This window comes from Theropithecus gelada, chromosome 2, assembly GCF_003255815.1.
Source record: "Theropithecus gelada isolate Dixy chromosome 2, Tgel_1.0, whole genome shotgun sequence".
Taxonomy (NCBI): Eukaryota; Metazoa; Chordata; class Mammalia; order Primates; family Cercopithecidae; genus Theropithecus; species Theropithecus gelada.
In genome coordinates, this window is record NC_037669.1 from 71053587 (window position 1) to 71075056 (window position 21470).

General features: G+C 38.5%; 1 protein-coding gene across 2 annotated transcripts in view; it reads left to right on the plus strand.

Annotated features, from left to right (window-relative positions):
* The first annotated feature begins 1229 nt into the window (after positions 1-1229).
* The window catches only part of TMF1 (TATA element modulatory factor 1), a 31105-nt gene continuing 10864 nt past the window's right edge, over positions 1230-21470 (plus strand). The window contains exons 1-10 of one of the 2 annotated variants that reach the window (XM_025377925.1): positions 1230-1690; positions 5063-6273; positions 9053-9156; positions 9784-9910; positions 10728-10833; positions 13903-14045; positions 14577-14743; positions 14866-15022; positions 18611-18703; positions 20024-20180. In XM_025377925.1, coding sequence (XP_025233710.1) covers positions 1549-1690; positions 5063-6273; positions 9053-9156; positions 9784-9910; positions 10728-10833; positions 13903-14045; positions 14577-14743; positions 14866-15022; positions 18611-18703; positions 20024-20180 — 2407 coding nt within the window. In that variant the 5' untranslated portion in view covers positions 1230-1548. The remainder of the gene's footprint in view (positions 1691-5062; positions 6274-9052; positions 9157-9783; positions 9911-10727; positions 10834-13902; positions 14046-14576; positions 14744-14865; positions 15023-18610; positions 18704-20023; positions 20181-21470) is intronic. The other variant, XM_025377926.1, reaches the window with a different exon arrangement.

Sequence of the window (21470 nt, forward strand, 5' to 3'; positions counted from 1 at the left end):
AATTATTGGAAGATGATTATAACTTCTTAAGGGGTTCAATCTGATTTTTTAAAAGAAAAATAATTCTTTTTTGCAGAGTTCCTTGCAGTGAGGTAAAATATTCAAATATGGGAGGCAGGCATATAAGGTAAATGACCACAGCAGGGAGGGTGTAATAAGATGAGTGATAGAGGTCTGTGGCAAACTGGAGTGAGTGAAAATTATTGGTGACCACTCTAGCTGACTATTCCCATGCTTGGTATTCATATTTTTCAAAAGCAGCTGGAAATCTAGATTTTTGAATGAAGTCTGGCTTTTAAATGTTGATAGGATTTTGTCTTTAACTTGGGCTCAAACCAAATATAGCTGCAGACTGGATTAGGAAGGCCACCAGTTTAAGGTATTTTTCCATGTCCAAATGTTTGAAGAGAATGCACACAGAAAAGGTTATATTTTAAGTAATATGCACAGTGCACATTGTAAGGATAACAGCTTTAGTGCTTCCTAGGTGTCTTAGTCCATTTGGACTGTTGTAACAAATTCCCATAAACTAGGTGGCTTATAAGCAGCAAAAATTTATTTCTTAACAGTTCTAGAGGCTGAGAAGTCCAAGATAAGGAGCTGGCAGAGTTGGTGTCTGGTGAGGGCTGCTCTTCTGGCTTAGAGTTGGTGCCTTCTTGCTGTGGGCTCCCTTGGGCCTCTCTTATAAGGGCACTAATCCCATTCATGAGGGCTCCATCCTTATCATCTAATCGTCTCCTAAAGGCTCCCCTTAATACTGTCCCATTGGAGATTAGGTTTCAACATAGGAATTTGCGATAGACCACAGTATTAGGGGTATTTTGACTGCAGCAATGAGTTTGCTGCTGTTTTGAGAGAGAGGTTGTGCTTTATGCATCATGTGTTCCACGGGTTGGACACAGTGTTCATACGTGATCCTGCCTTTTAGGCAAGCCCAAACAAGTGTTTCTCCTTATAATACCAAGTTAATACAGAGCTTATTAAATATTTGAGACAAAGGGCCAAGAGAAATGTGAGGCCCAAATTTCCCTTTGTAATTATTGCTGGCAAGGTGCAAGCTTTTAGCACGTGAACTGTTTTCCTGGAAAGCACACACATGAAAACTGGAGTATTCCTTCCGGGGAAATCGACCTCTATTGGTAGCCATAGCTCCCCCTTCGCTAAGAACTGCTGTAAGCACGGAATCGCTATCAATAGAAACCCTTCCGCGTTCCTCGGTAACTAAGGGCAACCCTGCGCTCCCGGATGTGACGTCAACGTTCTTGTCTTCTGTTCTTCCGTCTGTCGACCGGACTCTAGGCTGCCAGGTTTGTTTGCTGTGTACGTGGAAGAAGCAGGCGCATGCGCACACGGGCCCCTTCATCTCAGCTGTGCGGGAACGGCAGAGGGTAACATCCCGGGCTCGCGGGAGGCTCTCGGGGTCATGGCCACACGCTGACAGAACTAGCCGAGTGGAAAAGGGAGCCAAGCCGTTCCTCTGCACCCTTCCGCAGGCCTGAGACCTTCCCGCTTGGTGCTGCCGCCGCTACTGCCGGCTGAGGAGGGGCGATGAGTTGGTTCAACGCCTCCCAGCTCTCCAGCTTCGCTAAGCAGGCCCTGTCCCAGGCCCAGAAGTCCATCGACAGGGTTCTGGACATCCAGGAAGAGGAGCCGAGCATCTGGGCCGAGACCATTCCGTATGGAGAGCCGGGTAAGAGAGAGGAGCGGGGTTCCCGGCTCTCGGAGGCTGCTGTTCTCCTGATGCAGACAGGTTAAGTGGTGTAGAGAGGGGTCCTTCCTTGCTGAGAGAGTTCTCTGGAAGTAATTTCTCCCCGGCCCATTCCCTAATGCTGCTTCAGCCTCCAAGTCGGTCTTTGCCGTTTTCCTGAGGGAAAACCCAGCCCCAGGTTCCCCCTTGTCTTTGGTCGTGGGTGCGAGGCTTGTGGACTTCGATGACAGGGGACTTGGTTGGTTGGTCTTGCCCTCAAGCCCTCCCTCGCCGCAACTTCCAAGCACAACCTTCCCGAACCTGAACCTCAAATTGCCTCGCGTCTCCTGCACTGTTGGGATCCAAGATCTGAAGTACGTAAATCATCAGGGAAGGGAAGAACAATCGCTAACATTCCGTGAGCATTTCACGCTTGGTAGCGCGTAATGTGGTTTTATGTTGTTGTTGAGACGGAGTCTCACTCTGTCGCCCAGGCTGGAGTGCAGTGGCGCGATCTCGGTTCACTGCAACCTCCGCCTCCCAGGTACCAGCGATTCTCCTGCCTCAGCCTCCCTAGTAGCTGGGATTACAGGCTCCCACCACCATGCCCGGCTAATTTTTGTATTTTTAGTAGGCACGGGGTTTCACTATGTTGGCCAGGCTGGTCGAACTCCTGACTTAAGGCGATCCCCCGCCTCGGCCTTCCAAAGTGCTGGTATTACAGGCGTAAACCTGTAATGTGCTTTTTTATGGCCTTCTCATCTTCAGAACAACTCCCAGAGTGAGCTTAGTTTATATCTGTGTTTTACATAAGAGGAAAATGAGGCCCAGAATGGCCAAGTAACTTGCTCTAGGTCACACGGAGGATGAGGATTAGAATGTGCTGGAGGTATTACCCAAGGAATGTGTGATCCAAGATTTTTGGATTGTATCACATTTTATTTCTGAATAGCCAAATCTCTCTTGCAGTTTCATTGAGCTTAATCTTTCAGGGATCTTCATTCAGTTGCTTTTGACCCTTAAGTCTAAGGAGCAGTTTAGCATTTGATGTGTGGGGTAAAGATTTGCAGGTGTGGGGGATGTGAACCTTTGTGTGAAAAAGGATAAGAGATGTGCTTGACTACTCCTTTCTGGTTTCTGTTCTTAATTTTACATCAGTGAAAAGTCAGGACCTAAATTTGAGGTACCTCATTTTAAGGCATTTTAGTCCATGTGTGTATGTCATGATCCTCAGGATGCCATATAACCTTGCTGGAGTAACTGTTTTTTTTCATATGTGCCCCAGTTAATTAGAATTACTAAACTTTAGATAAGAAAGAATATAGGTTTTATATGTAAGGATATTTGTTTTCTGAAAATGACCATAGTCTTCAGAATGGTATAATTTTGATGGATGCCAGATAACCCTGGGATTATATAAAGTATTCTCCAAGAGGCAACATTAATTCCTGTCATCCTTTGAATGTGTTTAAATTAATCAGACATAATCTTGGTTGTTCATTTGCATCTTTAATTTTGATTTTCTCTGGTTTGGATATATTATGCAAATGGATGTGTAGAACTATGCCTCCAAACTGAAGTTTTCTACTTACTTTTCATCCTAACTGAAGTCATATATATATTTACATATATATATTTGGTTTTGAAGTCATATATATATTTACATATATATATTTGGTTTTTTCCTTGAGACAGAGTCTGGCTCTGTCATCCAGGCTGGAGTGCAGTGGTGTCATCTCTGTTCACTGCAGACTCTGTCTCCTGGGCTCAAGTGATTCTCCTGCCTCAGCCTCCTGAGTAGCTGGGATTACAGGTTTGCGCCACCACACCTGGCTAATTTTTGTAATTTTAGTAGAGACAGGGTTTTACCATGTGGACCAGGTTGGTCTTCAACTCCTGACCTCAGGTGGCCCGCCCGCCTCACCTCCCAAAGTGCTGAGATTACAAGCGTGAGCCACTGCGCCTGGCCTGAAGTCATATTAAAGGATAGATGCTACTGTAAGGCTTGATAGTTTTTAGAAGCTTTTAGTTACTTGTGCTCTCTCCACCAACTTCTAATTGTGAATATTTTGTTCAGCCACATTTTAATTTGGAAAAGAAAACATTTTTAAAGAAATGCTTTAAATATTTTAACAAATATACCATTTTTAAGATCCTGATTATGCCATTTTTAAAAATCAGGATTTTAATAGTAGCTATTTGTATGACTGATATGATAATTACCTTTTTCCCCAAGAAAGTAGTCATTTTCTTTGCAGTATTTTTTTAAAAACCCTAGTGTCAACTACCTAGATCTATGTCAAAGAGCAATAGTTCTTAAAAACACATTTCTGAAATTCATAATGACATTGTAATTTCTGACATAATTTAGAATTTGAGAACAAAACCTCCTCTTAGAGTGGGCTTGGAGAGTGGAATTTAGAAAATCAGCCTGTGATTAAGTGGATGAAAATGAATTTATTCTCTAAAACTTACCATTCCAATCAGTTTAATTTGATCTTCGCGAAAGAACATTTCTCACCAGCATCTTGGTTTGAGGCTTTTGTTGTTTTGTTTGTTTTCGAGACAGGTTCTCGATCTGTCACCCAGGCTGGAGTGCAGTGGTTCGATCATGGCTCACTGCAGCTTCTCCTGGGCTCAGATGATCCTCCCATCTCAGCCTCCTGAGTAGCTGGGACCACATATGTGGGCCACTAGGCCCACCTAATTTTTAAATTTTTTTTTGTAAGGACAGGGGTCTCACTACGTCACCTAGGCTTGTCTTGAACTCCTGGGCTCAAATGATTCTTCTAGTGTTGGGATTATAGGTATGAACCTCCATACTCACTGAGTTCAGTTTTTGAGTGTTGCCCTTTGTCTGCCTCTTAACTATATTACTGATATTACAAGTAAAAATTAATATGAAACTGACTGAATAGGTAGGGTAATTTTTCAGTGACTGCACATGGCCCTACATATTCAGTCAGTTTCATATTAGTTTATTTCATATTGATAAGTAAAGCCACTTATTATGAAATCAATCATAGGTATCTTAGACTTTCTGTGGGTTATAAAACATATACTGTTACTTCCTTAATTTGTTGTAGGGAGGAATAACATACTTGCATCTGGTAGTCCAGGCCAGACCCAGTCTTTTGTCTGTGCTCCTCCTTCCTCTCAGGTAGACTCACACCAGTTTTCTTCTTTAAGTCCCAGTATTAACTTGGAAACTACTTAATGATCTAGTAAGCAAGAAGTTTAGCAGGTGCAAATTATAGGTATTTCATAGGGTATTTTTTTTCTAAATTTATATTTATGCTGATTTATAATGATGAATGAAATATTAATGTAACATATATGTGTTCTTTTTTTTTAATATTTACTTTTTTATCAAAGGAATAAGTTCGCCTGTCAGTGGAGGATGGGATACTTCAACCTGGGGGTTGAAATCAAACACTGAACCTCAGAGTCCACCAATAGCCTCTCCTAAAGCAATCACAAAGCCAGTTCGGAGGACTGTGGTCGATGAATCTGAAAATTTCTTCAGTGCCTTTCTCTCACCAACTGATGTCCAGACCATTCAGAAGAGTCCAGTGGTATCAAAACCTCCAGCAAAATCACAACGACCAGAAGAAGAAGTGAAAAGCAGCTTACATGAATCCTTGCACATTGGACAGTCAAGAACTCCTGAAACAACTGAGTCACAAGTAAAAGACTCTTTGTGTGTTTCAGGGGAAACTCTGGCAGCAGGTACTTCATCACCTAAAACTGAAGGCAAGCATGAAGAAACTGTTAATAAAGAATCGGATATGAAGGTGCCAACTGTAAGTTTGAAAGTATCTGAAAGTGTAATTGATGCGAAAACAACTACGGAAAGTATATCTAATATGTCTACACAGTCTCTCACAGCAGAAACAAAGGACATGGCTTTGGAACCTAAGGAACAAAAACATGAAGACAGGCAGAGCAATACACCTTCTCCTCCTGTTAGTACCTTTTCATCAGGTACTTCTACCACCAGTGATATTGAAGTTTTAGATCATGAAAGTGTAATAAGTGAGAGCTCAGCGAGCTCGAGGCAAGAGACTACAGATTCAAAATCAAGTCTTCACTTGATGCAGACATCTTTTCAGCTTCTCTCTGCATCTGCTTGTCCTGAATATAATCGTTTAGATGATTTCCAAAAACTCACTGAGAGTTGCTGTTCATCTGACGCTTTTGAAAGAATAGACTCATTTAGTGTACAGTCATTAGATAGCCGGAGTGTAAGTGAAATCAATTCAGATGATGAATTGTCAGGCAAGGGATATGCTTTAGTGCCTATTACAGTTAATTCTTCAACTCCAAAGTCTAAAACAGTTGAATCTGCTGAAGGAAAATCTGAAGAAGTAAATGAAACATTAGTTATACCCACTGAGGAAGCAGAAATGGAAGAAAGTGGACGAAGTGCAACTCCTGTTAACTGTGAACAGCCTGATATCTTGGTTTCTTCTACACCAATAAATGAAGGACACACTGTGTTAGACAGGGTGGCTGAGCAGTGTGAACCTGCTGAAAGTCAGCCAGAAGCACTTTCTGAGAAGGAAGATGTTTGCAAGGTAACTCTAGTAAGTGGAAGGGATTTTTAGATGTACTTTTCAGAGATTAAATCATTTGTTTTAAAATATATTTTCATCGATGCATGATAATTCATACAGATTTAAAAACATAGGCTTTTGCCATTTCAGTGTAGCATTAAGGACCTTGAAGTTGAACAATTGTTAATATAATTTGAAATTTCTCCAAGGCAATTATGGTAGAATAAGTTGATACTTCAATATAGTTAAGCATGAAAATTTTCATCTTACATCTTTATTGTTGAGTCCTTATCACTTTCAAATTCTGTTATGCTCATTAGTATGTCAGTTTGCAAAGGAATATTTTCTTACATTAACATGTATCTTCACCTCCTTTGCAGATGGATGTGCCAAAAAAACCCTAAATGTTATGGTTTTTCTTGTATCAGGATTTGTTTTTGCAAGTTTACATTATTTGTAGCAAATATTAAATGATAATTTAAGATTTTTATTATTGGTGCTTTTCTGTTATTAGTATTTTCATTCATATATAAGGAGTGTATATCCTTATATTGCTTCAGTTTGTTTTCTGTTTATGTTATTTTTGAGATCTATTGATAGCTATATTTCACATGAACAAGAAAGAGAAATGTCTAAGGAACAAAAGCATTGCTTAGGAGTAACAAATTGCTTCTACCCAATACATGTGAAAAGAAAGTGATATAAATTCTTTAACTAACATTAAGTCCTAGTTTTGGTTTTTACTGTGATTTTTAGATATAGAAATTGAGTTGGATCTGGCATCTTTAATAGACTTCTGAGATGTAGGATGTCTTGAAGAAATGTCCTGTAAGTGCCATGTATTGAATTACTTAATTTTTTTTAAAGTGCCAGATTCTGTTATTCAGGTTAAATATTCACAAACAAAAATGCTGTGCAATAATATTTCAATTAGTAATAGCTATGTACTGTAAGATTATAATAGGAGTTTGAATTCTTAGGAACCAGCACTAATTACTATCAGATATTTTTGAATTTCAGTGTATTTAAGAAGGTAAGTGATTTCTAAGTTCATCTAAACCAAACTCAGGTAAGACTTCATTTTTTTAAGTCCAAAAAGGAACCATTCCTACTCTTTTTATACTTAAGTTTATCACTGTTTGAGCAGGACCTAAGGAATGAGACATTCTAAGCATTACTTTTTGTTTAGCTTTATACTGATACATTATGGAGATTTAAAAATTCTTATGAGTTTTCTAAAAATTACTTTTAGTATGGATGTATGTATGTATGAATGAGACAGGGTCTCTCCCTATTGCCCAGGCTGGTGTGTAGTGCTGCAACCACGGCTCCCAGGGTTTCTCTCTGTTGCTCAGGCTGGTGTGCAGTGATGTGATCACGGCTCATGGCAACCTCGACCTCCTGGGCTCAAGCAGTCCTCCCACCTGATCCAATCTAGTAGCTGGGACTACAGGCTCGCACCACGCCGGGCTATTTTTTTGATTTTTAGTAGAGATGAGGTCTCACTGTGCTGCCAGGCTGGTCTTGAACTCCTGGGCTCAAGCAGTCCTCCCATCTTGGCCTCCCAAAGTGCTGGAATTATAAGCATGAACCTGTGTCCAGCCCTACTTTTATTTTATTTTATATATTTTTTGAGACGGAGTCTTGCACTGTCACCCAGGCTAGAGTTCAGTGGCGCGATCTTGGCTCACTGCAACCTCTGCCTCCCAGGTTCAAGTGATTCTCCTGCCTCAGCCTCCTGAGTAGCTGGGACTACAGACACGTGCTACCATGCCTGGCTAATTTTTGTATTTTTTGTAGAGATGGGGTTTCACCATGTTGGTCAGGCTGGTCTCGAACTCCTGAACTCAAGTGATCTGCCCTCCTCCGCCTACCAAAGTGCTAGGATTACAGGCATGAGCCACCGTGCCCGGCCTCTACTTTTATTATTTATTTATTTGTTTTTATTTTTTGAGATGGAGTTTCGCTGTTGCCCAGGCTGGAGTGCAATGGCATGATCTTGGCTCACTGCAACTGCCACCTCCTGTGTTCAAGCGATTCTGCAACCTCAGCCTCCTGAGTAGTTGGGATTACAGGTGCCTGCCACCATGCCCAGCTAATTTTTGTATTTTTAGTAGAGATTGGGTTTCGCCATGTTGGCCAGGCTGCGCTCAAACTCCTGACCTCAGGTGATCCACCCACCTTGGCCTCCCAAAGTGCTAAGATTACAGGTGTGAGCCACTGTGCCCGACCTACTTTTATTTTTTAAATGCAATATATCATATTTTAAAAAGGATACGTGTTTCAGGTAAAGAATAATACAGAAAACAGACACTCGTGTATCCACAACCTAGCTAAGATATAGAGGCTTTAAATTCCCTCTTTGACCTCTTTTGATTGCATCCATCTCCCTTCTTTTGATGTATACACAGATTATTCCAGATTTTTGCTATTACCAGGAAGCTGCAGTAAGTATTCTTATACATGTCATCTACTGCATTTATGCAAGAATTTTCTCCTCTAAGTTATACCTAAAAGTGAAATTTTCTGTATCAAAGAGTGTGTAGATCCCCAACTAGATATTGCCTAATCATTTTCCCAAGTGGTTTCTCAACTTACACTCCCACTAGCTATTTGATTGTACTTACTTTTACTCTCCTATCAGCTGCCTAAGAGTTCTTCTTGTTCTGGATCCTCTGTGTTCCTCATATTGTTCTTAATTGTTTTTATGAGATAAAGCTGTTTTCTTTGTTACAGTGATACAACTGCATGTAAAAATGGTCTTTTTTAAAGCTAAGTGTTCTGATTTTTATGTATTCGCCTTATCCAGACAGTTGAATTTCTGAATGAAAAGCTGGAAAAAAGGGAGGCTCAGTTATTATCTCTTAGTAAGGAAAAAGCACTTCTAGAAGAAGCTTATGATAACCTGAAAGAGTAAGTATTCTGCAAATGTGAATAATGTTACACATTTTCTGGAAGCCTGTATACTTTGTACATATTTAAGAATGTTTTTGAAATTAAAATGTTTTGTAATTTTATCATTATTGAAAGTTGTATGGCTTTCAAGTATAACCCTAAAGATTCCTTTTCTCTTTTAATTGTCTTTACCATATTACCTTTGCCGTTGAAGAGAGTCGTTTTGCAAAAACTGCAAAACTCTCTCCTTTCATTTTTAGTCTTTCAGTATTAGAGATTTAAAACATGTATTTAAAGAAAACTGTATTATACAATAACACAGTTTTGCTATAAGGAGCTCATTGGGAAAATGGGACTTAAGAAGATTCAGAATTGAATCATTGTATTTACTTTTCTCTTATTTTTGCATGTCAGATATTGGTGACATTTTCACTTTCTAACAGGTTTTCTTTGAGGTGTTTCAAAATAAATTTAACAAGGGAAATTTCCTTATTTTTTTTCTTAGAAGTTAATAGGCCTTAAACTGTTCTATTTTAATAAGGTATATGTCACAGAAAAGTTATCTTCCTTTTGAGAATTGAACTAATATATACCTTTGGGATATGTAAACACCATCCTCATTCTCAAATATTATTTTAAATTTAGTGAAATGTTCAGAGTGAAAGAAGAAAGCAGTAGCATTTCTTCCTTGAAAGATGAGTTTACTCAAAGAATTGCAGAAGCAGAAAAGAAAGTTCAACTAGCCTGCAAAGAGAGAGATGCTGCTAAAAAGGTAATTGAAATGTAAAGTAATATTAATTAAACTCTATAGAGACATAGATTTTTGAGGGGTGCATTCATCATATTTTGATATTGGAAAAAAGAGAAGTAAGGTGAAAAGGATATCATCTATTAACATTTAAATTGTAGATTTTTGGCTAGGTGTGGTGGCTCATGCCTATAATCTCAGCACATTGGGAGGATGAAGTGGATTGATCACTTGAGCCCAGGAGTTAGAGAGCAGCCTGGGTAACATGGTGAGACCCTGCCTCTCCTAAAAAATACAGAAAGTTAGCTGGTCATGCTGGTGTGCGCCTGTGGTCACAGCTACTCAGGAGGCCGAGGAGGGTGGATCGCTTGAGCCCAGGAGTTCAAGACCAGAGTAGGCAACATGGTGAGACTACATCTCTACAAAAAATACAAAGATTAGCTGGCCATGATGGCAGGCGCCTGTGGTCACAACTACTCAGGAGGCTGAGGTGGGAGGATCACCTGAGCCTGGGAGGTTGAGGCTGTGGTGAGTCGTGATCGTACCACTGCACTCCAGCCTGGGTGAGAGAGTAAGATCCTGTCTCAAAAAAAAGAAGTTTATTCCCATTTATATTTTCATATTAAAACTTGCTTGTATATCTGAATTTAGGTTTTGTATATCATTTTCAAAGCTGTTTTCTTAGTCTTAGTTAACCAAGGTAGTAGATTAACTGAACAAAACTTACAGACTTTTATTGAGAATGTGATTATGGATAGCTTCTTTGGATGAGGGAAAAATGAGAACTGTACTTAGAGTGAAAGTAATTCTTTATGGTATTCACAGATTTCTTTTTTATTAGGAAATCAAAAACATAAAAGAAGAGCTTGCCACTAGATTAAATAGTAGTGAAACTGCAGACCTTTTGAAAGAGAAAGACGAGCAGATCCGAGGGTTAATGGAAGAAGGTGCGTAAAGTATTTGATTGACTATGTAAGAAGTTCTTGCCACATAACTAGCTGATGCTTCCTAATTAAAAATACTGAAAGCAAGGAGGGTTTGGACGTAAACCATAAAAATAGTAGGTGACAGTTTACAGAAGAATGAGGAGTAAGATATATTGAGACAGAGATATGTGTTTCTAGCTTTTGTTTTTAGGGAGTAAAAAAAAATAAATCCCTGTAAAATTGACAGAAATTTGTGTGCTGCCCTAAGAAAACTTTAAACAGATCTTAAGAGCCTGTCATTTAAACCAAGACATTCAAAGTGTGTAATTCTGGGATTTATAGCTTGGCTACTATATGATACTGTATTGTTCTGGCATTTGGTAGTGAATTTTTCATTGTACTGTTTTAATTTTTAAATTATTAAGCACCTTTGTCTCTGAAAAGATTTAAAATTAACAGAGTTGGCTGGGTGTGGTGGCTCATGACTGTAATCTCAGCACTTTGGGAGGCTGAGGTGGGTGGATCATTTGAGGTCAGGAGTTCGAGACTAGCCTGGCCAACATGGCGAAACCCCGCCTCTACTAAAAATACAAAAATTAGCCAAGTGGTGGTGGTGCATGCCCCTAATCCCAGCTACTCGGGAGGCTGAGGCAGGAAGATTGCTTGAGCCTGGGAGGTGGAGGCTGCAGTGAGCCGAGATCATGCCACTGCACTCTACCCTGGGCGGCAGAGTGAGGCCTTGTCTCAAAAAATGAAATAAAATAAAATTAACAGCATTATAGAAATTAAAGATCTATTCATGAAATAAATCATTACAAATGGACACTGAATTAATTTCTTCATGTAATATCCTGGAAGACAGGAGGTTTTGGAAAAGGTGGTCAAGTGAATCTCTCTTTTTACTTCTCTTGTTAATTAAAGTTTTTGTAGTTATAAGAGTAATACTTGCTACTTGTAGAAAGTTTTGAAGTTATAGGAAAATATATGAATAAAGAGGAAAAGTAGATTATAATTCAATATTATAAGGAACTATTAATTTTTTCTAGTTTTAATGCATTTTTCCATGCATTTTTAAACATAGTTAAGATCATATATTTAATTTGCAATCTTCCTTCTCTTATATCTCTCTGTGCCATTAAATGCTTTTTATCATTATTAATGGCTACATTAAAGTCCATTATATGGGTATACCATAATATGTTTTACTGTTTCTAATGCTGTATATTTATTTCTGTAATGTTAATATTACAGTTAGTGGTAGGATGAATGTTTTTGTGCTTAAATCATTGAACCTAAGTGAATTTCCAGAGAAAGTGTAGAGTTTGAGAACAGTTGGAAGCAGTCATTTCAAAGTTAGCTTTACTCAACTTTTTAATTTATTCAACTAATATTTACTGAAGAGTTAGTATGTCAAATATTATGTTTGATATAATAATAAATATGACACACTCTGTCCTTTAGGAGCTTAGTTTAGTGAGAGGGAAATATAGGAACACAGATAATTATAAAACACAGTTCTAAGCACTAAAATAGAAAAACGAAGGGAGAATTGTTATAATTATTTTCTCAAGCTGTCTTGAAGTCATTGACTGCCTTGCCTTACAATATTGGAGACCGAGGGCAAGGCTGACTGCATGGTTTCCTTATTTTTAAAAAGTTATTTAAAATATTAATATCAAATGTTAACTATTTTATAATTTAGTAATTTTGTCAGAGAATGGACTGATGTCTTCTTTTGCTTAATGAACCTTTTTACAGAGAAAATAGAGCAATTTCACATGGGAGTATTTTATATTCACAGAGTATTTACATTTTACACAAGGGTATTACATACTGTTTCTGCATGCCCCAGAAATTTTTTTTTTTTTTTGAAACAGAGTCTCACTCTGTTGCCCAGGCTGGAGTGCAGTGGCATGATCCCAACTCACTGCAACGTCCACCTCCCAGGTTCAAGTGATTCTCCTGCCTCAGTCTCCCAAGTAGCTGAGACTACGGGTGCCCACCACCACGCCTGGCTCATTTTTGTATTTTTAGTAGAGACAGGTTTTCACCATGTTGGCCAGGCTGGTCTTGAACTCCTGACCTCAGGTGATCTGCCTGCCTCGGCCTCCCAAAGTGCTGGGAATACAGGTGAGAGCCACTGCACCCGGCCAGTATTTTGAAAACTTAAAGCTAAAGAGCTGTAAAACTCAAAGCTGAAAGCACACTACAATGAATACCTGATTACTTCATCACTTAGATTCATCAAGTGTTAACATCTTGCCACACCTCTTCCATATCTTTCTGCACATACATACACTACCCTTTTGTCAACTCATTTGAAAGGAGGTTAGAAATACTTTAACATTCTGCTCCTAAATTCTTCAGTCTGCATCTCCCAAGGGCAAGTACATTTTCCTTGACAGGTACATCATAGTCAAACCTAAGAAATCAGCATTAGTTCAGAATTATAGTCCAGCATATATTTAAATATTTATCCTAGTTTACTCTAAAAGTGTCTGTTGTAGTTGATCATTTGTTCTCTCCCAGGATCCAAAGTTTGCCCATTGCATTTGGGTGTTATGTCCTTTTAGTCTTCCATCAATTTAGGACAGTTCTCTCTTCTTTATGTCATTGAGGACTCTGTGGAGTCCAGGGCAGTTGTCCCACAGGATGTCCCATGTTTGGGAATTTGTTACTTTCTTCATGATTAGATTTAGATCATATTTCTAGTAGGAAATATCTAGGTGATATTGAACACCTACCTCACATCAGCAGGCACATATTGTCAAACTGTACTATAATTGGTGATGCCAAAACTGAATGCTTAGTTAAGGAGTTGACTGCCAGATTTTTCTCTTTAAAATTAGTAGGTGATATGTGAGAGTGATTCTTTAAGACAGTGTCAATATCCAGTTTCCCAACAACCTTTTACTCAGTAATTTTAACATTCATTGATGATTCTTGTCCAAATTAGTTGTAACATTGTGGGTTACAAAATTGTGATTTTAAAAAATTCTATTATTTTGTGTTATTGATTAGATAAAACATTCTATTGAGATTTTTAGGGAATAGTTGTCATTTGAGTTTATACTTTTTTACCATCACCAGGAGAAAAACTTTCAAAACAGCAGCTGCATAATTCTAACATCATCAAGAAATTAAGAGCTAAAGACAAGGAGAATGAAAATATGGTTGCAAAACTGAACAAAAAAGTTAAAGAGCTAGAAGAGGAGTTGCAGCATTTGAAACAGGTGAATAGCAATCATAATTCTCTACATATATATTGTTATTACTTCCTGTATGAGCAGTTGGCCATGGTTATGGAGCATTTGAAAAGATTTAATGGGGTGTAGTAAGAAGAATTTTTCAAACAATAGATAAGATTTTTCAGCCAAGTGGGGTGGCTCACACCTGTAATCCCAACAGTTTCGGAGGCTGCGACAGGCAGATCACTTGAGGCCAGGAGTTCGAGACCAGCCTGGCCAACAAGGTGAAACCCTGTCTCTGCTAAAAATATTGCACCAACCTAATACAAACATTAGCCAGGCGTGGTGGTGCACACCTGTAGCCCCAGCTACTTGGGAGGCTGAGGCATGAAAATTGCCTGAAGCCAGGAGGCAGAGGTTGCAGTGAGCCAGAACATTCCACCCTGGGCAATAGAGCGAGATTCTGTCTAAAAATATATATATATTTTTCTCCATTATTATAGATTGCTGGAATACAATTATTTATCATGTTGTTATTTCTTGAAAAATACTTTTGTCTGTTTTTATAACATATAGGTCCTTGATGGCAAAGAAGAGGTGGAGAAACAACATAGAGAAAATATTAAAAAACTGAATTCCGTGGTAGAACGCCAGGAGAAAGATCTTGGCCGTCTTCAGGTAGACATGGATGAACTTGAAGAAAAGAACCGAAGTATTCAGGCTGCCCTGGATAGTGCATACAAGTAAGAAAATGAACAAATATGCAACCCATTTAGAATGACTTATCAGAGTAGGATGTTGAAGAAATACTTTTTCTATTATCTGATGACTGGCAACATTTATAAACTCAATCTAATTTTTTAAGAGAACTTACTGATCTTCACAAAGCCAATGCTGCAAAGGATAGTGAGGCACAGGAAGCTGCTCTGAGCCGTGAAATGAAAGCTAAAGAAGAACTTTCTGCAGCATTAGAGAAGGCCCAAGAAGAAGCCCGTCAGCAGCAAGAAACATTAGCCATTCAAGTAAGCAATGGATGATGAATTAGAGTAGTTTTAAAAATATTTGTTTATGCTTCTACCAATTAAACAATTTATTAGCTGATTTGAATCAAACTTTATGTAGTGATACATGTGTTAGATTTCAGAGTACTGGATTCTGCTAAATTTAACCAGTTGTATTTTTTAAAACAAAGTAATGCTTACATGATACCAGTATTGTTTAATTTTTTTGTGAGTTTTAGACCCATTTGAGAGTATTTATAAAACTAGGGACCCTCTTACAAGAAAAGAGCAAAAATGCACATACATATTGCATATAATTTTGAGAGAGTCCATTTAACTCCTGAGCTCATTCATAACATCTGTGGGAGTCCAAGGACCTCAGATGAAGTAGGAAAAACAAAATTTGTGAGGCTTTGTCTTATAAAATCATCAGTTGATGGGCATATGGGTTATTTATACTTTGTGGTTATTATCAATAATGCTGCTATAAATACCCAGGCACAAATTTTTGTGTAAACATGTATTTTAAATTCTCCTAGATATATATCCTTAGGTCATATGGTAAGTCTCTATATTTAACTCTTTGAGGAACTGGCAAACTTTTCCATAGTGGCTGCATTACTTTACATTCCCACCAGCAATAGGTGAGGGTTTCAGTTTCTCCACATCCTTGCCAACATATATTATTGTCTGTTTTTAAAATTATAGGCATTTTAGTGTGTGTGAAGTGGTAACTGAGTATGGTGTTGATTTGCATTTTTTTTTAAATTTTTTTTTTTGAGACGGAGTCTCACTCTTGTCAGACTTTAGCGCAGTGGCACGATCTCAGCTCACTGCAACCTCTGCCTCCCGGATTCAAGCGATTCTCCTGCCTCAGCCTCCTAAGTAGCTGGGACTACAGGCGGGTGCCACCATGCCTGGCTAATTTTTTTTTTTTTTTTTTGAGGCGGAGTTTCACTCTTGTTGCCCAGGCTGGAGTGCAATGGCGCAATCTCGGCTCACTGCAACCTCCACCTCCCAGGTGCAAGCGATTCTCCTGCCTGAATTTCCTGAGTAGCTGGGATTACAGGTGCCCGCCACTGCGCCCGGCTAATTTTTTGTATTTTTTTTTTAGTAGAGACGGGGTTTCACCATGTTGGCCAGGCTGGTGTTGAACTCCTGAACTCAGGTGATCCGCTCACCTCCGCCTGCCAAAGTGCTGGGATTACAGGCGAGAGCCACTGCGCCCCTCTACCGGCTAATTTTTTTTGTATTTTTAGTAGAGACGAGGTTTCACCATGTTAGCCAGGATGGTGTCAATCTCCTGACCTCGTAATCCGTCCGCCTTGGCCTCCCAAAATGCTGGGATTATAGGCGTGAGCCACCGCACCCTGCCACCCGGCTAATTTTTTTTGTATTTTTAGTAGAGACGGGGTTTCATCATGTTAGCCAGGATGGTCTCAATCTCTTGACGTCGTCATCCGCTTGCCTTGGCCTCCCAAAGTGCCAGGATTACAGGCCTGAGCCACTAAGCCCGGCCGATTTGCGTTCTCTTAATGACTAATGATGTTGGATGTCTTTTCATTTGCCTATTGGCCTAAATTTATATATCTTCTTGGGAGAAATTTATTAAAATATTCAAATCCTTTACACATTTTTAAATTGGGCTGTTTATCTTTTTATTGTTATTATGAGTTCTTTATATAATCTGCATACTAGACCTTTCTCAGATACAGGATTTGTCAATATTTTCTGCCTCTCTGTGAGTTGTCTTTTTCTTGGTAGTGTCCTTTGATGCCAAAAGTTTTTAATTTTAATAAAGTCTAGCTTGTCTAGGTTTTCTTTTGTTATTTGTGCTTTAGGCATCATATTTGAGAAACTATTGCTTAATCCAAATTTATGCAGATTTTCATCAGTTTCCTTCTAAGAGTTTTGTAGTCTTACCTCTGACATTTAGGTCTTTTGCATGTGGATATCCAGTTGTTGCAGGACCGGTTGTTGAGAAAACTATTTTTATTGACTCCTATGCCCTTTTGATTTAATTTTAAATTTTGTATATGTAAAACATTTACATGATTCCAAAGTAAGAGCAAAATCTATTCAGACATTTACTTCCAATTTAGCTGCTCCCCATTTCCTCTCTTTGCCTGTAGGTAATGGTTTTATTAGAGTTTGGCTTATCTTTTCAGTGTTTCTATTGGCAAAATGCAAGAAAATATATGTATCTATATATTTACATGTTCTGTATACATACACATTCACTTATATACCTATTTCTATCTCCTACATCCTTTTTACATAAATGACAGTTTATTATTCACACTGTTTTATAACTTGTTTTATTTTCTTAGTAAAATATCCTGATGATCACTCTAGTAAAACAGAGGTTTTTGAAAAATCTCTTTTTGCAGTTTTATAATATTTCATTAGGTGAAGGATTTTCAGCTCTTTCTTATTGATGGATTATACACCTATTTCTGTCTCCTACATCCTTTTTACATAAATGATAGTTTATTATTTATACTATTTTATAACTTGTTTTATTAATAAAATATCCTGATGATCACTCTAGTAAACATAGAGGTTTTAAAAAAATATCTTTTTACAGTTTTAAAATAGTTTATTAGGTGAAGTATTTTCAGCTATTTCTTATTGATGGATATTTGGGTTATTTTCAGTATTTTGCTATTATAAGTCATGCTATGGTCCATATATCCTTTGTGTTTCTGCTACTCTATTACTGAGATAGATAAAATATCAGTAATTTAAATTTGAAATACATTAGAATAATGGTACAGAAAAATTGGTGGAATGGGAGATAGAGCATATATGAGTTACCATCCATGAATCTACCACTTTTTACAAGTACTGTCAGTTTTATGTATTAGTGTTTTATCCTATTTCCATATATGTATTTTTCATAATTGATGTCTTACATATTATTTTATAGTTTTTCCATGTAATGGTAAATTAGAAATTTTTTTACATTTTATACATTTATTGTAATTTTTAATGGTTATATTCATGTTGTATCAACATTTGCAAATATAGATTACTAGTGATGGAGATTTAGAATATTTCCAACTTTGTTTTTGCTAGCCTATTTAATACTGTAGGGAATATCCCTGTGTATTTACATATCTGCTTTCTTAGAGTAAATTCCCAAGACTAGGATGGCCAGATGAAAGGATATGAGAAGTTTGATGATTCTTTAAACATGTTATAATGTTTTCCAAAATGGCTATGGTAGTTTATAATGTATGCTCCTGCATATGAGTGGAGCGCCTAGCTTTTATAACCCATATAGCACCTATCACTTTCTGTCTGATGTGGCAAATATTTATGGATGCATTGTCTTTTCTCCAATATTGTATGGTAATGGCTGTGCCTTATATATATTTGTTTGTGTTTCTTCGCCTTAACAGAGTGCTTCTAAGTAAGCACTGAATATACATACAGTTTTGGAATTGCTTGATCAATGAGAGGTGTGATAATCATATTAAAAGTTCACTGGAGAGTATGAAATATTATACATGAACAATGTCGACACAACACAAAATGTGTAGTTAGCGGGAAGTTATAGATAATACTGTACCATTGTTTGTGAACGTATTGTTTCTCCTCCTACAGGTGGGGGACCTTAGGCTTGCATTGCAGCGTACAGAACAAGCAGCTGCCAGAAAGGAGGATTATTTACGCCATGAGATCAGTGAACTTCAGCAGGTACTGTCACAGTTTTCCGAAACACAAATCCAAGAAGTATGTGTTTTTCTAGAAATAAAATAATTACTCAGCGGGATAATGTTCATGGAATTGAGAGGATTACTATCACACTTAGCATTTGCTGTATTTTTGTGGCTTGTGTGAATAAATCAGAAAGGGCACCTTAAAAATATATACAAGGGAATTCCTTATTTTGTTTTATAGAAAATAATGTTATGATAGAGGCTGAGGCGGGTGGATCACCCAAGGTCAGGAGTTCAAGACCAGCCTGGCCAACATGGTGAACCCTCATCTCTACTAAAAATACAAAAATTAGCAGGGCATGGTGGTGCATTCCTGTAATCCCAGCTACTCTGGAGGCTGAGGCAGGAGAATCGCTTGAACCCAGGAGGCAGAGGGTGCAGTGAGCCAAGATCATGGCACTGTACTCCAGCCTGGGCAACAGAGCAAGACTCTGTCTCAAAATAAATAAATTAAATAAATAAATAAATAAATAAGTGCTTCTTTAAAAAACATTTCTAAGTTAGTCTTCAATTACCTAAAGGTTAAAAAAGAGTTCATCCAAACCTCTCAGTAGTTGCCTCCTCATCCAAATATTTCTAACTATTTTTAAAAACAGAAATCAACCTAAATTATATTTCCTCTCCTTTTTCCTGTGCATGTTGTAAATCACTGAAAATTAACAGAGGCATAGAAACCGGGAACTATTACCTGTCCCACAGTAACCAAAGCCTGACAATCACTAATAAGCCATTACAAATGGAAAAGCAATACTGAATATATATAACAGGCATGAGCCAACATGCCTGGCCAAAGAAGCACTTACTAAGATACTGTATTACACAGTCTAACTCTATTGGAAGGATCGAACAGTTAGAAAAATAATTAAGGGCTGGGCATGGTGGCTCATGCCTGTAATCCCAGTGCTTTAGGAGGCTGAAGCAGTCAGATTGCCTGAGCTCAGGAGTTTGAGGCCAGCCTGAGCAACATGATGAAACCTTGTCTCTACAAAAAAACACAAAAATTAGCCGGGCGTGGTGGCGTGTACCTGTAGTCCAAGCTACTTGGGAGGCTGAGGTGGGAGGATCGCTTGAGCCTAGGCAGTTGAGGCTACAGTGAACCAAGATTGTGCCACTGCACTCCAGCCTGCGTGACACAGCAAGACCCCGTCTCTAAATAATAATAATAATTATTAAAAAGCAAATAATTTTCTCTTGGAAAAATAATTTTCCAGGAACTTCTCATAAAGTTTAGGTTTGCTAGTGTTTTTAATGTTTTTATTGCTGTCATTGGTAATGACTTGAGAATTTCATGATTCAGAGACTCCAGGAAGCAGAGAATCGAAACCAGGAACTGAGTCAAAGTGTTTCATCAACCACAAGACCATTGCTTCGACAAATAGAAAATTTGCAGGCAACCCTGGGATCCCAGACATCGTCGTGGGAGAAATTAGAGAAGAATCTTTCTGATAGGCTTGGTAACTGCTTTAGTTTTTATGCTCGATGCGGAAGCCCTTCCATCTTGTTTATAGAATTAGAATAATGGTATGAAATTGAAATTTGTTTGATCTGATAGTTACATTTTGTATCTAATATGTAGATTTTTATGTTTTCTCTTTTTCTACATGTATTTTTAATACCTTTATTATGTCTGTTTCAAACCATTTTTTCCCATTACACAATGTTATCAGATACTGGCTAAAGTACTTCCATGTCAGTCTTTCATTCATTTCTTTTTTTTTTGAGACGGAGTCTCGCTGTGTCGCCCAGGCTGGAGTACAGTGGCACGATCTCGGCTCACTGCAAGCTCCGCCTCCCGGGTTCACACAATTCTCCTGCCTCAGCCTCCCAAATAGATGGGACTACAGGCATCTGCCACCACACCTGGCTAATTTTTTGTATTTTTAGTAGACTGCTGCACTCGATTTTTTTCTTGTCCATTGCTAAATCTGACCCCTTTGAAGCTTGTCTGCCATAGTATAGGAGGTAGAGATCAGATCTGATTCTCATCACTGGTAGAATTCCAAGAGTGAAAATAGGTCTAAGGAGAGTCAAGATCGACCCTAGAAGAGAGATACTAGGGAGTCTTAAGATTCCATATTCTGGCAGGGCGCGGTGGCTCATACCTGTAATCCCAGCACTTTGGGAGACCAAGGCGGGCGGATCACTTGAGGCCAGGAGTTCAAGACCAGCCTGGCCAACGTGATGAGACCCCGTCTCTACCAAAAATACAAAAATTAGCCAGGTGTCATGGCGCACGCCTGTAATCTCAGCTATTTGGGAGGCTGAGGCAAAGAATCACTTGAACCTGGGAAGCAGAGGCTGCAGTGAGTTGAGATCGCACCACTGCACTCCAGCCTGGGTGACAAAGTGAAACTCCATCTCAAAAAAAAAAAAAGATTCCATATTCTGCTTCTTTACCGTCATGCCCCAGGTTGCCCTTCTGTGATGTTAATAAAAAGAAAAGTATTGTTCTAAAATGTTTCCCTTCAAGCACAGACAGGTAGTGTATGTATATTATAGGTATCCCAGAAGCTAGCAAATTCATGAAAAATTCATGTATGCCTTCTATGCCTGACACTAACTGTAATTTGAGAAATCACAGTGTAGTGATAAAATCAGACCTGAGTATGAGTCAGGAGACATGGACTCAGTGTGTTGTGTTTTGAATCATTCAGCAAAACAGTGTGGAACAAGTCACTTACATTTTTCCAACTTTCTCAGTGCTATTCCTTGTGAATCAGAAGGGGTGAATTAGATTAGTGACT